We start from the raw sequence: 21,065 nt of genomic DNA, 5'->3' as shown, positions 1-21,065 counted from the left end.
TTACATTAATATTAATTTATATAAATAAATAAAAATAAATATGATAAATAAAATTTTTTGTAAAATAAAAAAAGTGGTTATTTATTTTTTAGGGGTAAGTTGTGGTCAGTGTTAAAGTTTTGTTTAATTTGATATGGTTATTAATAAATATAATTTCTATAAAATTATATATAAATAGCTTTTATTTACGTATAAATTTTTAGATTTCTAAAAATAATAAAAATTTTATTTATAATTTTTTTAATAAAAGTTTTTTAATAAGGGTCCATAGTGGCAAATTGGTTCTTTTTCTTCCAAAACACATGTATATGATTTTCTAAGTTGAACGCAGCAATACTTATGTGGGCATGAATCATCCTTACAATAATAGGCTAATGGATCTCTGTGTTTGTATAATTCTAAGTTAAAAAAAAAAAGTTAATAAAAGATATTTGAATTGCAAGTTTTAAAATAGTTTATACCATTTTCATTAATGCCATAATTTACTTCTGCCTCTGCTGTTTGAGATACAATCAAAAGATTTAAAAGTAAGAAAATTAATAATAGTAATTTCATATTGTTTTTTTTTAATTTTATGAAAAGTGAAATGAAACAAAATAAAATTAATATTTATTCCCTTATTTATTATTAAAATTAAATTAAAACAAATAAAACAAAACAAATAAAATATTATTAAATTAATTAAAATAAAATAATAAAAAAATGATATATTTATTTTTGTTTAACAATATTCATTGGTATTTTTGTGTGGGAAAATAAAAAAAAATAAAAAAAAAAAGATAGAAAACAAATAATAGAAAAAAGATTGGGAAAACGGAGTGGTGTGTGTATAAAAATTAATGGGAGAGTAGGGAACTTATATTTGTTACCTTGAATATTTTACCCATTGTTTTTTTCTAGAAATTATTAACATTTTACAAAAAGTTAAATTCAAATTAAAAAAAAAATAAAAAAAAAATAAAAAAAAAATAAAGAAACCAGAGTATACTTTTTTTTTTTTTTTTTTTTATTATATTGTTATATTTTATTAATTATGCTTTAATTTTTATTTTTAATAATTTTTTTGATTGAGTAAATTTTAATTTTTAAGAATGTACTCTTTTTAAATAAAATAAAACCTAAAATAAAAAGAATAGAGAGACCTACAACACCTGCTACCACTGCAACTGCAATAATCCATTTTTTAGATGGGTCTTTACATTCAAATTTATAGTTTGAATTTATTAATAATGAAAAATCTATATAAAACAATTTTAAAAAAATATTAGTATTGTTAATAAAAAATAAATTATCATAAATTACATTTTAAAAAATACATACCAGGGTCTATTAAACATTCATCACAATGTGGTAAATTTAGTCCAATTTGAACAAAACTATTGTTACTTGATAGTAGCTGAGAGGTGATGGTTGTTGGTCTATTATCTGATAGCATTTTATCTTGGAATCTTGAATATAAAACTCTATTATTCTTTGTAATTTTTAAATAATTGATATTATTTGTCAAGTAATGGTTATTAGAAGATGACTCCACCATGGCATCTTTATTATCTTCATTACATTCACTATTTTGGTTAATTTGAATATCCGAGGACATTTGAATTTGTAATGTGTTTAAATTGCTAAGATATTGCCAGTTTGATATTGAAAGTGATAGTTTAAGGCCACCTTTTGTTACTGTGAAATCATTACCAGCAAATGAAAAATCTTTATCTTTTTCATTAACCTCCTCTATAATCAGAGTTAGTGTTGTAGTACCTCTGGAGTTGTGGATAGTTTGATTAAAGAAAGAAACTGAGTTTGTTTTGTTGACAAATACCCAGTTATTTGTTAAATTAAATGATAATACTGCTTCATTTTTGAAATCTAGTTCTACAATTGAATCTATTGAAATTAAATACCCTATATCTTGGTTTTTTATAATGGTTGTACCATTGTTACCCACTTCGGTTTCTGTTGTTGTGTTATTGTTATTGTTTTGTTCTGGTGATGCACAATCAAGGCCAGTATATCCTTTATTACATGAACAAATACCTGTTTTTTTATCACAAACCCCATTGATTTCACAATTTAATGGACATTGTTTTTCATCTTGTTTATATAGAAAGAGGTTGCCGCTCCAAACCACGCCGTTTTGATAGTAGCTAACGGGGATTGCACCAAAAGTTCCTGGTCCAATAGTAGTTTTGATTGATTCTGTAGTTATGGATAAAATATTTGCCTCATTATTATTTATATAAAGTTTTGGATTTACATTTACATTGCTGAACCAACCACTAAGAATAACTTCACCACCTTCTGTTGAGGATACCTGTGTTGATGATGTAATATAATGATTGTTAACCGTGCATTGTGATAAAGGATCTAAAGTTGTCCATTTATTATTGCAAATACATTTGCCAGAGGATTTACCTGGAGCTCCATTACCATTACAATTTAATAAATTCCAATCATATATCTCTGGTGTAACCATAAGAACTTGGGTGCTATATTTAACGTTTGATGAATATACTGAAAAAGGTTTTGTTGTCGCTTTGATATTTTTAAATTGGACTGCTGTTGAATATACTTTCCCTATATCGGCAATCATAAAAACTCTATCAGTATCGTATTTGATATACCATGTTCCTAAAGATAAATTGGATCCATAAACCCATAGCTCGCCTCCCTTTTCAGTTATCTTGGAGCTACCTGTTAAATATGGAATAAGTTCAACAAATTTTGTCGAAATATAATATTTAAAATTATTATTCTTTAAACCATTTGCAGAAAATCCACTAAATAGACCATTGTTATTGATAAAGCCATAAACTGAAAGGGTAATTATTCCAGGATAGCCGAATCCTATTGGGAACATAGTTGAACAACTATAGGTGGCATTAGTTCCTTGATAGGTTACAAAAGTTGATACACATTTAACAAATCTATTATTTGAGTCAGAGGCATAGACTATTGGGTATTGTTTATCCTTTATACCGCTTTCATTATCAATTGCAGTAAAAGTAAAAGAAACTGAATTTATTCTTGAAGAGTCAATAATCCCATTGCTTGTCAATTCTATTGAGTTGTAAAATTGTGTTAATTGAGGTGGTGTGGTATCGGACGAAACAGCATTTGGAGATTCGCATTGTATTTGAACTTTATTTATGTTAGTATCTTGTAAAAAATTTAAAAATGGATTTAAAACTGAATCTTTTAGGGATTCTGGAAATATTGAGAATAGGGATTTTCTATTGAGGGTGTCGAATAGAACAACATCATTAATAATATAATTTTGTGATATACATGGATATGATACATCAATGGTAATATCATATTCGCCAGAATACTTGTCGCCTCCTGCTTTTACGTCGGTAGAGCTAAATGTTATGTTATAGTTTGAATAATCCATTTCACCTTTAATTACTACAAAGCCATTGTCAAAACCATTAATTGAATCTTCAATTTTAAAAGTCCATCCAATAGTACCTATATTATCTTTAGTAACTAATTTATTTGTAATTTTTTTGATATCTATAAATATTGGTCCTTGGTAATCCATACCTGAAAAGAAAAATTAAATAAAAAATACTATGTTAAAATATTTTCTTTAATATTTTTTAAAACCATTCTTATTACTTACTTGAGCTTTTGACTCTTAGTTGTGTATTAAAGAATTTGCTATGGATAAATAGATCATTTGAAACCAAAAAGAAGTGACGGGTACCTATTTCTGTATTTGCTTCAATGAAAAATTCAATTTGGAATAGATTAAGTGTGTTATTCCATGTTGATACAAAAGATTTTGGACTATAGATCATCGATAAAGAATCTTGAATCATATTTAAATCCTTTGGAACCATTCTAAATATAGTTTCTCTTGGTACACTGTCACTATAATTAAAGTAAAATACATTATAATGTCTATGATATGTAATATCTAAATCATTATATAAAAATGATACATCTTTTATTAATGTCATATCAACTATAATTAATTAAATATTTATAAAGTTAGTAAATTTTCTTTGTAACAATTAAATTAAAGATATTTAGACTGAAAACTTACATATTACTCGAGGAGGACCATTAAAGTATACTGGTTCTTGATTATTAATTGTGACAATTTGATCTCTGTTTAATGCAAAAACAGAAAAAGTTTGGTCATAAAAATAAACCATTTGATCGCTATGTTTATATATAAACTCATAAGTACCTATACTTAAATTTCCAGAAACCAATGATTCATATCCTAATGAATAAAGATTATCAAACATTATATAGTTGAATAGATTAGGCGAGTCGATTTGAACCCTAACTAAATAGATATCAGATATCAATTGGAATTTTTCAAATCCAATAAGTTTTGCTTTAGAAGATATATAGGTAGTATCTAAATAAATACAATTAATTATTATTAATATAATTTTAATTATTTTATACTATATATAAAACTTACTAAACACAGGAAAGTGAAAACTTGAGGTATTGGAATATTTTCCAGATGTCATATATAAAAAAAGTGGGGATGAATAATATGGCTTTACAACTGTATCGACTTCATATTTGTAACCATTTTTATCACCATATATATATCCAAATGGAAAACGGGTTAATCTTGGATAAACATTGCTAACTGATAGGGATATAGTATCGAAATCATATCTTTTATTATCTGTAAAACCATAGATTAAAATTGGTAAACCATCACTATACAAAGAATAACTCTGTACCGATGGGATAGAAATTTTATTAACTATAATTTGTAAAAAAAAAATTTAAAAAAAAAAAAGTTAAAAAATGAAAAAAAAATAAAAATGGAGAATTTACTTACACCGATTTATATTTGATTTAATTTGAGTAGTTGATTTTATAACTTTTGAATTGCTTGGATAATAGATTTCAGTGGTAACTGGGCCATAATTTGATAAAGGGGTTATATATGTAGTACTTGATTCATCACCAAAAATTGGGAATATTGTTTTTGTCTCTTCGAGGACACCATTTTTAGTCATCATAAAATAACCCTTTTCTAAAACTGTATTCATTTTAAACGAAACCAATGCACTTTCTTCATTTCCAAATAAATTCATATTATCTAAATATTTTAATTCTGGGTATGTCTTGATATCATATAATTCTAAAGAATCTATAATTTAAATAAAAAACTAATATTAGCTTTACTTTTAAATTGGGGCTACATATTACTATCTATAAATACCTTTAAACATTGGATCTAAACTAAATACTTTGGTGTTTGTTCCTACTGTTAAATTTACTTTTATTGATGAAAAATCGAAAGATATTGGTACCACTTTTGGACAAGAATAAAGAAATATAGGTATTGTAGTAACTTGAGTTGATCTAGAAAATAAACATTTACCTGTTCCCATAGCTTGAAAATAAATTGATTCCAATGAGGTTTTTGGTTCAACACCAACCAATTGATAGAGTGATATAATTGAATAAGAAGCATCTCCATCAGGTATAGAGTATAAAAAATAATCTTTTGAAAGAGACTTTAAACTAATTTTATTTAAATCAATATCTATAGGTATTAAAAAAATTAAAAATTAATCTTAGTTCAATTGTATGCAAAATATTTTGTACAAACCTATACAAGAAATTTCTAAACTAACTTGTGAACCAAATGAAACTGAATTTTGACCAAGCGGGGATATTAATGTAAATCTTTTGATTACTGATGATGTCTTATTTGAAAATATTATTGATTCTGTGACTGATATGCCAGAATTAACATAGGTTGCTTTTAAATCGTTGCAATCCTCTGAGATGTTCTCTGCAATACAAATTACATCTAGATAGAAAACACAATTTCTATATTGTGTAACATATGCTTGAAGAATATTACTTGGAAGAGTTTTAACTATATACCCATTGTTGCAATATATGAATAATAAAAATATAAAAATTAATTTAAAAAAGTTTTCGAGCCTAATCATTTATTTAAAAACTTTTTATAATAAATTAAAGCTATATTTTTATTTTTAAAATATAATTAAAAAAATATATTGGTAACCAAAAAAATCTATTTTTTTTCCAAAAAAAAAAAAAAAAAAAAAAAAAAAAAAATTAAATTAAAAAAAAAGGTGGAAAAAATTCTATTGCACAAAAATTATTTTTTTGGGTTTGATGAAATCAAGGTTTTTCGACAAAAAAAAATTTTTTTTTTTTTACCGAACCGATTTCGGAAACTTTTTTTTAAATTTTCACACCCAAATTTAAACTGCATAAAGAATGCGAATAAAAAAATGTTTTTTTTGTTTTTTTTATATTTTTATTTTTTTTGCCCTTTTGTTTTTAAAAATGCACACATTTTTACATTATTTGTGTATTTTTTTTATTTTTTTGAATTTATCTTTTTCTCAAATTATTTTACAAGATGTTTCACCAATAAACACACCTTATAATAAATATGTAAATAGAACAAATGGGTTTTGTTCTTTTACATTTTATATTTTAAGTCCTTTAGGGGAATTACAACCACCTTCAGGTTCCTATATGATCAATTTAAATTTTCCATTAAAAAATGACACATCACAATTAAATAGAATAGAATTTACCCAAGTAAAACCTTCACAAACTCCTTATTCCAACTTATTCCGTTTTAATTCAGAATCAATATCAATAACTTTTGGTTGTTATGGTAAATAAAAGTTAACTTAATTTTAAAAAAAAAAAATCAATTTTAACACTTTTTTAATTTTTTTTTATAACAGAATTAGATATTTCCACAATTAATGTAGAGTTGGTGAGTAAAGCTTTCCCAAGCACCCAAGGAAATAAAGAAGCATATGTTAAGATTAGTGGATTGGATTCTAATGTTCGTCTCGATAAATCAAATGCACTTTTATTAGGTTGCGCGCTACCATACAAATGCTCTTCTGTTCAAATTAAAAATACAAATTATTTTAGTTTGGTTTTTGGTGGAGGACAAACATCAGATGACTATTCGAAAGATTTAAACTTAGATATTACAATTTATGATAACACAAATACTATTAGATTAATAGATTTCCCATTTGGTAAAGCTTAAAATTAAAAAAAAAAAAAAAAAAATTAAAAAATATTAATAATAATTTATTATTAGGCAATATATATGAAGATATTTTAGATTTTTCAGTATTCCCGCCAGCTCAATATAGTAACAACGTTGAATACAACAGTCAAAATAGTAGAATTCTTTATACATTCACAAGTAACACAACTTCGCCAGATCAAAGAACTGCTATATATAGTCTTCTTAATGTATATAGTCAAAATCTTGGTTCAATTCCAATTAAATCAACTGATACCACAACAACATATATTGGTTTCTTAGACACCTCTACAGTTATTAATAAAATTCAAACATTTACACTTTACAGTTTACAGGATTACCTATTTAAACAAAGATACCAAGTAGATTATACCCTCATCAAAAGTTGGCCGTCAGCTTCAATTCCTACTGTATTTTCATATCAAAATGTTGATACACTTAATGGCACAGACTATTTAGCAACAGTTCAGTTTGAAGGTAAAAGCTACGATTTAACTTTTATGAGAAGTTTTCTTTTAGGTTTATATAATTCTTATAATAGTGCCCCATATGGTAAGTTTTAAATTAAAAATTTTATTTACTAAAAAATTATAACTAATTTAAAATAAAGGATTTATCTCTGGTAATAACATAAACTATAGTTATAGGGTTTCTATTCCAATAGCAGAGTATAATAATTCTACAAATCAAAACCTTCAAGTAATATTTTATTCAACAACCTCCACCTATGAACTTTCAAAAAAAAGTGATTATCATAATTCATGTTTATTTTTTTTTAAATTTTAAATTTTTTACTAATACTTTTATTTTTAGCTAGTACTGGTAACCCACCAATTTTAAAAAGTTATGAATTAATTCATCTTGAAGGAAATGACTTTATTGCAAGATTAAATATAGAGTCTTCTTATGGTGTTAAAAATTTAAATCAATTTTTAGTTTCTGGAACAATTTATAATGGCATTTATGAATTCATTACCAGTCCTTTAGAATCCCAAGGTTTATATAGAATATTCGATCATTCAAATATGGTGGCTGTTTATAATTTGGATAGTATTATTTCAATTTCGCCTGTTACTTTTTATTCAACAGATAGATTTTATGATGAACAAAATAATTGTTTGTATTTTATTTTTACATTCAATGTAAATGTGGGAAAATTTCCCCTAATTTTTTTTATTTATAATTTTATTAATTTTTTAAATTATAGTCGATGTATTCGATATTAGAGATGTTTCATTTTTATATAACAATATAGATGTTACAAATAAAACAGTATATAACTCAATGTATTTCAATTATTCTTCTAATGTTCCAAGAGACACCCCATTTATATTATATTTAAATGGCGATGATATCAAAACACCCAGGGTTATTTACTCATTGGCAGGTAATGAAATTCCTTTTTATGCTTTTTGGAATAGTACCATCGAATTATTCCAAATTGATTTCATCATACCAGCAAACTCTCAGCCATCAAATAACTATCCATATAATTTAATTGTAAATAGAGTCTATACCCTCCCAAATTATGCACTACCGGCTTCGTGTCAACTTAGAGTAAAATCTTCAAGTAAATATACCTTATTTTTTAATTTTAAAATATCATAATGGTTTTAAATTAACATTTTTGTACCAATTTTTTAGATATGGATCTATATGGCCCAGTTTTCAAAAAAATTACTAAATTAACAAATATAGATGCCGATATAAATGTTAAAAAGGTTGGATGGAAAGTAGAAATTGAGGATGAAGTAAACGGGTTCCAATTTGGTAACATTGTTGTAAGGGGTTCAATAGACAATTCAATCTACAACTTTACATTTAGTCCAAAAAATGCTCTTGCTGGTTCAGTTTATAGAGGAGAATATGAAATTTATGTTAATGTTTCAAGTCCATGTGTATCACAAAACTTTATAATGACCGAGGTTTTATTACAGGATTCTATGGGTTTTAATTCTTCATTTTCCATTACTTTTAAATCACAAAATGGGTTATACTCAATTCTTAATCCTTTTATTAATTATTTAAATGACTCTTTGATAAATAGTGTTTCTTTAAATTGTCCATCCCAAAATTTTGATTCATCTCCACCAGAACTATTATCATTTGTAGCTTCAAGATCAAGTATAGATGTTGGTAGTCTTGATAGAACAGTTAATATAGTATTAGAGGCTAGAGATATAGATAGTGAATTAAAAAATGATCAAACACCAATAGTTTATTTCTCCGATACTTCATTGGGTCTTGTTTCTTGTCATACCCAACAAATTAGTTCAAACAAAACTAATTCCATCTATAATTGTTCCGTTGAAATACCTGTAGGTTTTGGTTATCCACATGGAATATATATATCAGTATATGGCTTGATTAATAGGTTCGGTTTATACAGCGGTTTTGCAGTAGATCAATTAAAAAACAGTGGTTTTTCTTATTTCATTTCAACTGTAGATAGTTTTGATACCAATCAACCAATCATTTCGGGAAATAAAAAACTATCAACCAAAGATACAAAACTATGGCTATATGGCAAGGGTTTTAATGATGTCAAATATATAGAGGTTTTTTATCATTTAGATAATGCAGAATTACAAACAATATTTATGGATAATCTTTACCCAAGTGCAATTTCATTAACATTATCAAAAAAAACTTATAAACCATTTTATGTAACTTTGGTAACAAAGAATGGAAGAAAATCAAATCAATATTTAGTTTCACCATTTTATTTCCCAATTCCAAACTATATTGATATTACTCAAGAGACATCAAACCCATCATCTACTTCATCAAATAGTGAAGATCCAATTATAACTAATGCTCCTCAAGAATGTAAAGGTACTCCAAAATGTGGTGGTGATAAGAAGGGTACATGTACATCAAATGGTTGTATGTGTTATTATCCATATGTAGGTTTAGATTGCTCAAGCAAGAGTATTGAAACATTACCACCATCACTAAATAAAACAACTCCAGATATTGAATTACCAACTACCGAAAATGGAGGAAATAGTGAAACAGAAGTTACATATAAATCATTGGTTTCAATTGTTGCATTAAGAGAGTTAGACTATGATCATAAGCAATTCAAATATCATCCATTAAAAGATTGGAAATTTAAACAAATAAATTCATCAGTAAGCGAATACTATTGCGGCATAGAAATATCAAATAAAACTGTTAGTATTAAAACAAAAATTCAATGGTTTGATAAAGAAACTACAATAGAATTTGCAAACCAAACTTTAATTATGAATCCATCAACTATTAAATATACAATCGAGATTTCATCATATCCATTTAGTACAAATTTAAATTCACTTCAATTAATAATGTTAGCCAAAATAGAATCATCTAAAACAAATAACATTTGTTCAAATAAAGAGTTTGGGGAAACTTCAAATGGAATTGATAACTCAAATTATATAAAGGTTCAAGTCGAAGACCATTCAGTTTATGGAAGATTCATAAAAAGAGCTTTCCTAGATAATAAAGTTAAATCTATTTCAAATGAATTTTTAGATGAATCACTCTCAACATTATCAAGCTCCTATCAGTCTCAATCTTTTGTTGGCATAAATATTCCATATTTCAAAGAAATGTCAATAATAGATCCAGATTTCTCAGTACTTTTAGATGGTAGCTCAGCTTCATCTAAATCAAACTCAATCTGTTCAAAAAATTCTGGTTTATCGGCATCAAAAATTGCTGGTATTGTAATTGGTTGTGTTGCCTTTATAGTTGTAATAATAGTTTCTATAATTTATCACTATAGAAAAAAACATAAAAACTTAAAGTTTTTCCAAGCCATGAATAATAAATTAAATCAAAATAACCTATTATAGTAAAAAAATAAAAAAAACTTTTGATTTTTGGGTTTTTATTATCAATAGCTTTATTAAATATATTTTTATTATAATAATTTTATAAAATCGAAATTTTGAACATCATTTGAATTTGTAATTGGTTTGAATGAAATAACTAAATTTCCAGATTCGAATGACCATAACCAATACCCATTTGAGTAGCTTTGTGTTTGATAACATTTAGCTGCAACTTTTTCGAAAAATTTTGCAAAAATATGACCTAAACTGTTTATAAATCATATAGATAAAAAGTTTTTAATGATGATTGATCAATGGTCGAATCAGCATATGGTTCATTGTTTTTTAATAGCTCCTAAATTTGAATTACCAACAAAATCTGTTTAGAGATTGAACCACTGCTATTAGTAACCCATTTATCGTTACATTTAATAAAGATTTAATGGTTGTTATATAAAATTAAATATTTTTACTAAATAGATTTTTTTTTTAAAAGTAAATTATTTATTGTTTATTTTTTATTATAATAATTTAAATGATTATTTATCATCTCATTGTTAATAATACCACCATTACCATATGATCCCAGAGAAATTAATAGTTGCTTAGTTCGTTTTGAAATACCATAACAGTTGGGTATGTTGAAACGACTATAATTTAAAGAATGAAAAGTTCTAAGTTTTATGCAAGTTTTATGTTCCGATTGGTTAATTAAATTTTTCCAATGACTATAGTCTATTCTTTCACCAATGTTTTTAACCAATGTCTCTGTATTTAAAACTTCACTGTTGATATTATACACATTTAGTTTTGATATTGGAGAGTTATTATTAGTTGACCAAGAGTTTTCATTAAAAATAACCTTTAAAAAATTCTCCACGCACCATGTTATTGGGGAAGCTAAATGACCAATCGACAAATCGGGATAGTGGCCTATTATGGAGCATACTTGAATCAATAGTTGACCAAAATCATCGCCATGACCTATTCCAGTTGTTGGGTTACTAAATATTGAAGGAGACCTAATTATAATATATGGTATTGATTTCAATTTTGCTGCACAACATAAAATATATTCCCCAATTACTTTACTTTGCATATAACCACCAGGTAAAATATTTAAATTTTCTAATGGAACCAAACCAAATTGCTGTTCATCGAAATTGTCTTTAAAATCACCTTTTAGTTCTTGCTTCATAAATACTGAATATGTAGAAAAGTTGACAATTGGAACAATAATTTTGGAAGAAGAAAGTGATAGTTTGATAATTTCTTTTACACCATTGACATTTACTGGTTTTATAGATTCATAATCTATTGATAAATTGATATCTGCACCTGAATTAATAATTAAATTGATATCATTTGATAATAATTTAAATTCTTTATTATTTAAACCAAATTGATTTTTTGATAAATCTCCAACAATAACATTGATTTTTGAAAGCTGCTGTGTATTTAGATTGTCATATAATAAATGTTTTTTCATATTATTATAAATTTCATTTATAGGGTTATTATCTTTACTTTTATTTCTTATTAAACAATAAACCTTTGTACAATTTGGTAACATAAGCAATTCATATAATAAATAAACACCTAAATTTTAGATTTAATTAGTACTTATAAACCAATTTTTTTCTATAATTTAAATTAAACTTACCTAAAAATCCAGTAGCTCCAGTAAGGAATATATTGTTATTTTTGTTGTTAATGATTTGTTTAGGAATGGATTTGTTTTCAATTGATAATTTTATTATTGAGTCATCAAGTTTAATTTCATTTTCCCAATATTCTAATTTTTTTTCTGCTTTTGTGAGTATAGTGGTTCCGTTGCTATTATAATCTGGTTTTTCATTTCCCCTTTTTTCCATTTCACTTTTAATGGTTTCTATAGATGATTGAATTGTGTTATTCTGTAACTGTTGGATTGTAATTATATTTGTAGAGATCTCTTTATCGATGAAGTTTTTTAATTGGACCATCAAAAGACTATCAACACCTAAATAAAAAAAATAAAAAAATTTAGTAATGGTTCATAAAAGCGATATACAAATTTTAATTTAAATATCTTACCTAATGAGTTTAATTTTACTTCTATATTAATTTTATTTTGATCAATAGATAATAGTTCGGCTAGTTTATTTAAAAAAATTGAATCAATAGTTTCTTTTTGGGAATTGTTAGTTTGTTTTAAACTTCTTACTAAATTTAATTGATAGTCGAATTTATTGAAATTTGAACCTTGGAAATTAAACAAAAGATTAAAATTGAAATCGGAAACAATTAAATTAGTTGATTGATCTTGATTTTGAATCATTAAATCTAAAGATCCAATAACAGTATTGATTGTTACCGGATTCAATCCTTGACCATCCAATAATTCAATGACCGACTGATTTCTTGCCGTAAAACCTGATGATTGTAACATTCCCCAGTTTGTGCAAATAGAAGGTAACCCAATAGATTTTCTATATTTTGATAAAGAGTCTAAAACACGATTTGCACAAACATAGGTGCATTGATCTGTTGACCCAATACAAGACACTACAGAAGAGGCCATAATAAAATTGGTTAATTTCCATTTGAGTTTTATTGATAAATTATGTAGATTAACTGCACCTAATGTTTTTCCATTGTGGGATATATTTAAATGATTTAAGCTAATATCTTGAACCCCACCCAAAACATGCTCAAAAGCAAAATGAAATATAGAGTCTATATTTTTAATATTACTTGATAATAAAACTTCACTAATTGAATTTTCTAAAGCTTCTAAATTGCTGATATCTAAAGACTTGAAATAAAAATTTATATTTTCTTTATAACTATTTATTACGAATTCTAATCCCCATTTCAATTTTGATTTTGTTAAAATAATTACATTTTTGACTGTTTTTGAATACTTTAATATCCATTTTAATATATCCAATATAATACCAGATTGGCCTGTAATTAGAATAGTTTCACCTAAACCATTGATTTCATAATTTAACTTTAACAATTTTTCTTCCTTTTGTTTTTCTATTAATGATTCCATTATATCATATTTGTTATTGACAATGATTTTACCAATATGTTTACGTTGATTTATATATTCTATTGCATCTTTAGTTTCTTTATTTGAGAATTCTGTTATGGGTAATATATTGTTCAGTTTATTTGATTCTATTGCTTTTGTGATCTTTTTTAATAATTTTCTTTTTATTTCATTATTGATATATTGTAATTCGATATTGAAGTATCCAAAATTATACTTGAAATTTATATTATTTGTGAATTCATTTGTATTTAGGTGTGTTATTGAAAGATCGACAATTCTACCACCAGTTGTAAGAGATTTAAAATTGGAATCCATATAGTTACTTGAAAGGGTATTTAATATTAGATCAACACCGCTTCTATCTGAACCCATTTCTTTTAATGTATTTTTTATTTGTTGGCAATAATTCTTATCTCTAGATGAGAAGATACCAGAAATAAAGTTGCCATATGTTTTAATTAAATAATCTTCTTTTTCTTTGGAACCCACTGTAACAAAAACCAATCCTTTGTGATTCATTTTGAGTATATTTAATGCAGCCAAACCTACACCTCCTGAGGCAGAGTGAATTAAAACAGTTTCGTTATGTTTTAAATTACCCACTATATAAATACTGTAATAGGATGTCAAATAAATTGTTGGTAGAGCTGATGATTCGCAATGAGATAGATTTTTTGGTTTGAAATAAATTGCATCCATGTCAACAATCATATGCGATGCTGATGAGTTTTTTCCCAATCCATAGACTTGGTCACCAATAGTATAAGGATATAGATCTAGATTTGAACCTGAACCAATTCTTGTAATAACACCTGAAAAGTCATAGCAAAATTCTGGATCATTAATATCACCATTTATTCTATTTTCTATTTTTGGTACATTTCCTGAGTATATTAAATAATCTTTATAATTTACTCCAAATGCCATTATTTTGATTTCAACTTGATTTGGTTCTAATATGACTTCTCTTTGTTTTAGTTGGTACTCTAGATTTGGTGATAGAGTTAATTTGAACAACTCTATATTTTCTTTTTTTTGTACGATGTAGGAATTTGATTTAAAATTTTGATTTAGATTAGTTTCTTTTTTAAAACGTTCATAAAAAACATTATTATTTTTAATAAAAAATTCTCTGTGTATTGAAAAATCACAATTGATTATTGTTGGTATAATTGAAAAGATATCTTGATTAATAATTGATTGTTTATCAAAATTTAATGTAAATAGCTTTAACTCTAAATATTCATCAAAATATCTTGCCGCACCCACTACTGATGATGATAAGTAGTTTAATGAGTCTGAATCTAGTGTAACTAAAATATGTTTTGTATTTAATTTGAATTTTAATAAATGTTGATTAATTTCAATATATTCCAATGTTATTTCTTTAAAATTATTGATATTAATTTCATCTACTGTTTTTATAAAATAAATTGTGGTGTTGTTATTAATTATGGATAAATTGATAAAATTTTTAAACTGGTCCATATTTGATATAATTTTGATATTATTCAATTTATATAATGATTTTATAGTATTTATAAAGAAATTTCCAGAATTTGAAAAAATGATTACATTTTCACTACTATCTATTTTTGGTAAAATATTATTTAAACTTATTTTTTGAGCTTGAATGGCAGTGCAATAGTATTCAGTTGGGTTTGTTATTAATATGTCCGATTTGAAATTATGTTGATTTAATAACTTCACCCAAGTATCATTATCTATATAGCATCTGTCTTTTCTAATATCCATATCTTCAAATGAATACCATTGTTCAAAACAAGAGAATATAGTGTCAGCAATGATAGATCTATTAGGTGGCTCAATTAACAAAAGCTGCCCATTTGGTGATAATACTTGATATATTTGTTCTATAGCATAACTTATGTTTTTAACGACATGTACTACATTTGCCATTATTATAAAATCGAAATATGATGGTTTTAAACCTTGCTTTATTAATGGAACCTCTAAATCTATAATGTTATAAACAATACTAACACCTTTGAACTGTGACAATTGATTTTTAGCTTCAAAAATAAATGATGGTGAAATATCGGTCCATGTATATTCGATATTGATTTCATAGCCTTGATTATCCAGGAGCAGTGTATTTATTTTATTTAATACTATTTTTGATAATGAACATGTACCTCCTCCCAACTCTAATATTTTAATTAATATTTTCTCTTTTAAAATTGGCTTAATGGAGCTTTTTATTATTTCCCCAACTGAATCATTTCTAACAAAAGAAGTTGGACGATCATAATATTCTTTGAGTATATTATCTTCAAACAACGACTGGGGCAAATTTTCAAATGGATTGTCACTTTCTAGCGGGAATAACATTTTTGCAATTATTTTAATGGATTTTTCAATTAACTCTTGACTATCGATAACTGGAATATCCTGAACATCTTCATTATAATGATTTTTAATTGTTTCAAATATATAGTTGAATAATCTTTCATTTTTTGAATCGACCAAGTATTTTTCCTTTAATTGTTCAATATTTAATTTTCTAACTATATCAATTTGAATATCTTTGTTTCTTTCCATAATATATTTTAAGAGTGTTGTTGAAATAAATTTTATACTATTAGAATAATTTTCAATAACTTCATTGGTTACCTCACAATAAAAAATTGACTTAAAGGTTGATGGTGGTGGTAAAATTGAATCTTTTTGTTGTAAATAAGATGTATAAACTATATCTTTTGGGAAGTCAATTACATAGGGATATTTAGTATCGGTTAATGATGTGCATACTATTTCATCAATATCAATTAAAACTGTTCCGTCTGATAACATTATTGTAATTGAACCCACATAAGAATTACCCATTATTTTCTTTAATTCTGAATAGACATAGATTTCTGAAAATTCAGTTCTATCTTTGGGAATATTTTTTGAATAATATTTAAAGCCACTAACATTATCAAACACCATTTGTGATTGTTCGTTGATTAATGAAATTAATCCATGTAAGCATGAATCTAAAATTGAAGTATTGAAAAATGTAGGTTCCTTTTCTGACACCTGGTCAATGTATCCATTTGGCAATTCAAGTGAAACTATTGAAAGAGAGCAATTATCACCTAAAAAGCATTTTTCTACACCTCTAAAAGCACCAGAATATTGCAAACCAGTCTTCATTTTGATAAAATCGTAAAGTTCTTCTTTTTTTATGACTGTTTTGTTACATTGGTTCTGTAATATTTTTTGAATATTTAATTTGATTATATTTTCACCATGACTAAACAATTGAAAATTACCACTTGCAGATTGCACCCATTGATTTATTCCATCTTTAAAATGATTTAAAACTTTATACTCGGTTTTACCGGTTTGATAAATATTAGTTTGTAAGCATTCATTGCTTCCTTTTTTAAGAATCAAAGGTGTTTTAAATTCCATATGGCTAATTGTTATATCTTGGTTTGAAAAAATTTTAATTAAGTTTATAATGTAGCCACATCCAGGATAATAATATTTACCCTTAATTTGATGGCCCATTAGATATTGAAATGGTAACTTGGCAATATCAATAAAAGCTTGGAAAGATTTAATAAATGGTGAAGCCTCTTTATTAGAAATACCCAAGTGATCAACAGATGGACCATCAATTCTTAATTGTTGATGGAGTGTATCTTCTATCCAGTAGGCTTTATCATCCCATTTGTATAAAGGCAAATTATAGCAACCACTATCAGGTGTGTACTTTTGATTATTAAATTGGCTCTTAAAGTTTATTCCGTTATAACCGCTGCAAAATAATTCTGAAATTGTTTTTTGGATTTCGGATGAATCATTTTTTTTTCTATTAAGAGAAGTATAAAAATCTATAGATTTTCCATTATTAAAATATTTTGAGTTATTTGGGACCATTTGTTTTAGGTAAAATATTAAAGTTGGATGTGGTGAAATTTCTATAAAACATACATTTGAATTTAGTTGGTTTTCTTCTATAAATTTATAAAGATTTGAAATAGTTTGATCAAACTTTACTGGCTGTAAAATATTGTGATACACATATTGAGAATTAAAGAGGAGGTCATGGTTAAACAATTCGGCTGTTACAGTTGAAAATGTTGGAGTTTTTGGTTGCTGAGATTTAAAATTTAATTCCAAAATTTCATCTTTTATGGCCATTTGAGAGCTTGTATGGATTGCTGTTAAAGACCCAAGCATTACAGCAAAAATACCTTTTTCTTTTGCACTATTATATATTTCATTTAAATGGTCTTCATTACCGGCAATAACAATGGAAGATGGTGAATTGTAACAAGCAATTTCTAGAGTTGGATATTTTGATGAATAATCGTTTTTAAATTGTTCTGAACTGATATTTATTGATAACATTCTGCCAGTACCTTGTGTTTTTTGTTGTAAAATAGATCTATTATAAACCAAGTAGCATAAAGTATCCATATCAATCATACCAGAGCAGTAAGCTGTAGAAATTTCACCCAAAGAATGGCCAATTATAACCGATGGCTCTACACCCCAATGCTTATACAATTCAAACAACCCAACTTGTATCATAATATTAGATGGCTGAACTATAATTTGCTGATTTATAGATACAGAGTCACTATCTTCAATTAATCTTAATTTCTCTAAAATGGAATATCCGTAATAATCTGAAAATTTTGTATTCATCAAATCCAAAGCATCTCTAAATACTGGTTCATTTTTATATAGCTCTAATCCCATTTTATTATACTGTGAACCTTGACCACAAAGGATATATACGACTGTTGGATTATTTTGTTTTATTGATATATTAGAAAGAAAATCGTTTTTTGTTTGAAATTGTGTTCTTTTTTCTATATTATTGAATTCTTTAGAATCTCTAGCAATAATAACTGATCTTTGATAAAGGGATAAAGATTTTTTATAAATTTGATTTAAAACAAAGGTATTGAAGTCATTATCTTTTAAAACAATCGACTCTTGATATTTCTTTAGTGAGACAGCACTACAAGATGAAAATGGTATTAAATAACTCTTATGTTCGAGTTTATTTATTGATTTGTTTTTATTTTTGAACTGTTGTAAAATCAAGCATGAGTTTGAACCTGTTTTATTCCAAAAAAAATAATTAGTATTTAGTTTGAAAAAATGAAATATTGTTTAAATATTACCTACCAGTTACACCAAAATTATTTATAATCATTGAAATTTGTTTGTCTTCATTGAATTTCATTGGTTGTGTGACAACCTTTAAATTCCACTCATCAAACTTGATTAAAGGATTTGGATTTTTAAAATTAATATTGGGTAAAAAACATTTATTTTTAAACATTAAACAGCATTTTATTAATGATGCAACACCGGAACAAGCTTATATAATTAAAAAATATTATATTAATATTAATAAAACTATTTAAAATAAAAACAATAAAAATAATATTACCTTCTAGATGACCAATGTTTGATTTTATAGAACCTACTAACAATGGGTTGGATGGGGAGTGAGCAGTACTGTCTTTAAAAACCATTGAAATACCTTCTAACTCAACTGGATCACCTTTAGGTGTACCAGTTCCATGGCACTCGATATAATCAATGTCAGATCTATCCACTAACCCATTAGTTGATTTAAGTGCCATTTTAATATTTTCTGCCTGAGAGATGGAAGATGGTGAGTAAAAATTTAACTTATCTTCTAAGCCATTACCATCAACATTTAAACTTGCTCCAGAAACTACGCAATAAATATCATTACCATCTTTAATTGCATGATTTAAATTTTTTAGGACAACCACACCAACACCTTCTGAACGAACATAGCCATCAGCATCGGCATCAAAAGTCATACATCTTCCTGCTTTTTTACTTAATATATTCATAAGTGAAAATGATCTATATGTGGGTAAATCTAATAAAAACAACATTAGTATTATTATAATTTATAAAAACTATTGTTTAAATAACAAAACATACCTATAATCATATTTACACCACCGACAATAGAACAGTTTGACTTTCCAGATTTTATTGATTCATAACCTAATATAATAGATGTTGTTGAAGATGAGCAAGCAGAGTCTATTGTGAATGAAGGTCCATGAAAATCAAAGCAATATGAAATTCTATTTGATGCTGAATGAGACGTTTTTCCGAATATATTACTTTGGGCTGAAGATAACGAACGACCAATATCCCTGTAATCTTGAGTAGAGCACCCAATATAAACACTTGTGTTTGAACCACGTAGTGTTATTGGATCTATACCACCATCTTCCAATGCCTCATAGGTGCACTTTAACAAAAGTCTTTGCTGTGGATCAATTGTTTCAGCTTCACCTGGATTTAAACCAAAAAAAACAGGGTCAAAGAGCTTCCATTCCTCCAAAGGTAAAAAACCGGCACTACTACAGTCAAATTCATTTTTGAAACCTTCATTCCATCTTTCTCTAATGTTAACTACGCCATTTAAACCATTCATTAAATTGTTAAATAGTTGACTTGGAGCATCAATTGATTCATTTATATTTCCACTTGGTAACCTAAAGCCAATACCAATTACAGCTACTAAATTTTCTTCTATAATATTTTCACACATAATATTAATGTTTGAATAATAATTTTATGAATATTTTTTTTATTTTTTATTTTATATTTATTAATTGTTGTTTGAATTGAACTGAAATAATTTTTTTATTTATAATTATTTAAGTTTTTTAAAACAAAATAAACTTAAATGATAATAAATTAATTAAAAACTGATTAATAATATGACCTAAAAAATAAAATCTGTTAAAAACTGATAAATAATTTAGGTATCTTTATTTTATATATAATCTATTTGTGCTGGATTACTTTAGATTTGATGTATTTATAAAGATTAAAAAATAAAAAAAAAATATTACAAAAAAAAAATTAAAAAAGAATGTAATTTGGGTAAAAAAACTGCACGTCTATATAATTTAATAACTCTTTTATTATCTTTTTTTTTTTTTTTATAATTTTTTAATCTTTATTTAAATAACACCCCAAACACCACATTTATGCAACACCATCTATAGATTTGTAAAATTATCGTTATCCTCGTTTACTTATTCATTTTTTAAAAAATATAATTTTTTTTTTTAAAAAAATTTATCATTTTTATCCATTTTATAAAAATCTCCAATAGATCTAAAATAACAGT

General features: G+C 25.8%; 4 protein-coding genes across 4 annotated transcripts; 1 reads left to right on the top strand and 3 right to left on the bottom strand.

Moving 5' to 3' along the window:
* Positions 1-59: 59 nt before the first annotated feature.
* Positions 60-582, bottom strand: DICPUDRAFT_92398 (uncharacterized protein). The gene is made up of 2 exons (XM_003289948.1): positions 462-582; positions 60-398 (listed from the first exon to the last, which is right to left on the bottom strand). Exons 1-2 carry the CDS (start codon positions 553-555, stop codon positions 241-243), a joined length of 252 nt encoding a protein of 83 aa, XP_003289996.1. The 5' UTR covers positions 556-582; the 3' UTR covers positions 60-240.
* A 496-nt stretch (positions 583-1,078) lies between these two features.
* Positions 1,079-5,942, bottom strand: DICPUDRAFT_80754 (uncharacterized protein; the record flags this gene model as incomplete). Its single annotated transcript, XM_003289947.1, has 9 exons — positions 1,079-1,096; positions 1,147-1,238; positions 1,321-3,543; positions 3,623-3,967; positions 4,049-4,372; positions 4,439-4,735; positions 4,814-5,128; positions 5,201-5,527; positions 5,594-5,942. The coding sequence occupies 9 exons, from the start codon at positions 5,940-5,942 to the stop codon at positions 1,079-1,081; spliced, it is 4,290 nt and encodes a 1,429-aa protein (XP_003289995.1).
* Positions 5,943-8,260: 2,318 nt separating this feature from the next.
* Positions 8,261-10,881, top strand: DICPUDRAFT_36676 (uncharacterized protein; the record flags this gene model as incomplete). The annotated part of the gene is made up of 2 exons (XM_003289955.1): positions 8,261-8,609; positions 8,684-10,881. Coding segments are annotated over 2 exons (2,547 nt in total), but the record flags the coding sequence as incomplete, so codon positions are not given.
* Positions 10,882-11,371: 490 nt separating this feature from the next.
* DICPUDRAFT_36677 (uncharacterized protein) lies at positions 11,372-20,477 on the bottom strand (the record flags this gene model as incomplete). Its single annotated transcript, XM_003289946.1, has 6 exons — positions 11,372-12,459; positions 12,524-12,862; positions 12,937-18,987; positions 19,058-19,252; positions 19,326-19,790; positions 19,856-20,477. The coding sequence occupies 6 exons, from the start codon at positions 20,475-20,477 to the stop codon at positions 11,372-11,374; spliced, it is 8,760 nt and encodes a 2,919-aa protein (XP_003289994.1).
* Positions 20,478-21,065: the final 588 nt, after the last annotated feature.

This window comes from Dictyostelium purpureum, assembly GCF_000190715.1.
Source record: "Dictyostelium purpureum unplaced genomic scaffold DICPUscaffold_201, whole genome shotgun sequence".
Lineage (NCBI taxonomy): Eukaryota > Evosea > Eumycetozoa > Dictyosteliales > Dictyosteliaceae > Dictyostelium > Dictyostelium purpureum.
This window is presented reverse-complemented; position numbering and strand designations above follow the sequence as displayed.

Bases quoted from the DNA above. Each gene is read 5' to 3' on its own strand.
- DICPUDRAFT_92398 (XM_003289948.1), bottom strand. From the start codon at position 555: ATGAAATTACTATTATTAATTTTCTTACTTTTAAATCTTTTGATTGTA. The intron at 399-461 runs GTATAAACTATT...TTTTTAACTTAG, and splicing joins TTATGGCATTAATGAAAATG to AATTATACAAACACAGAGAT.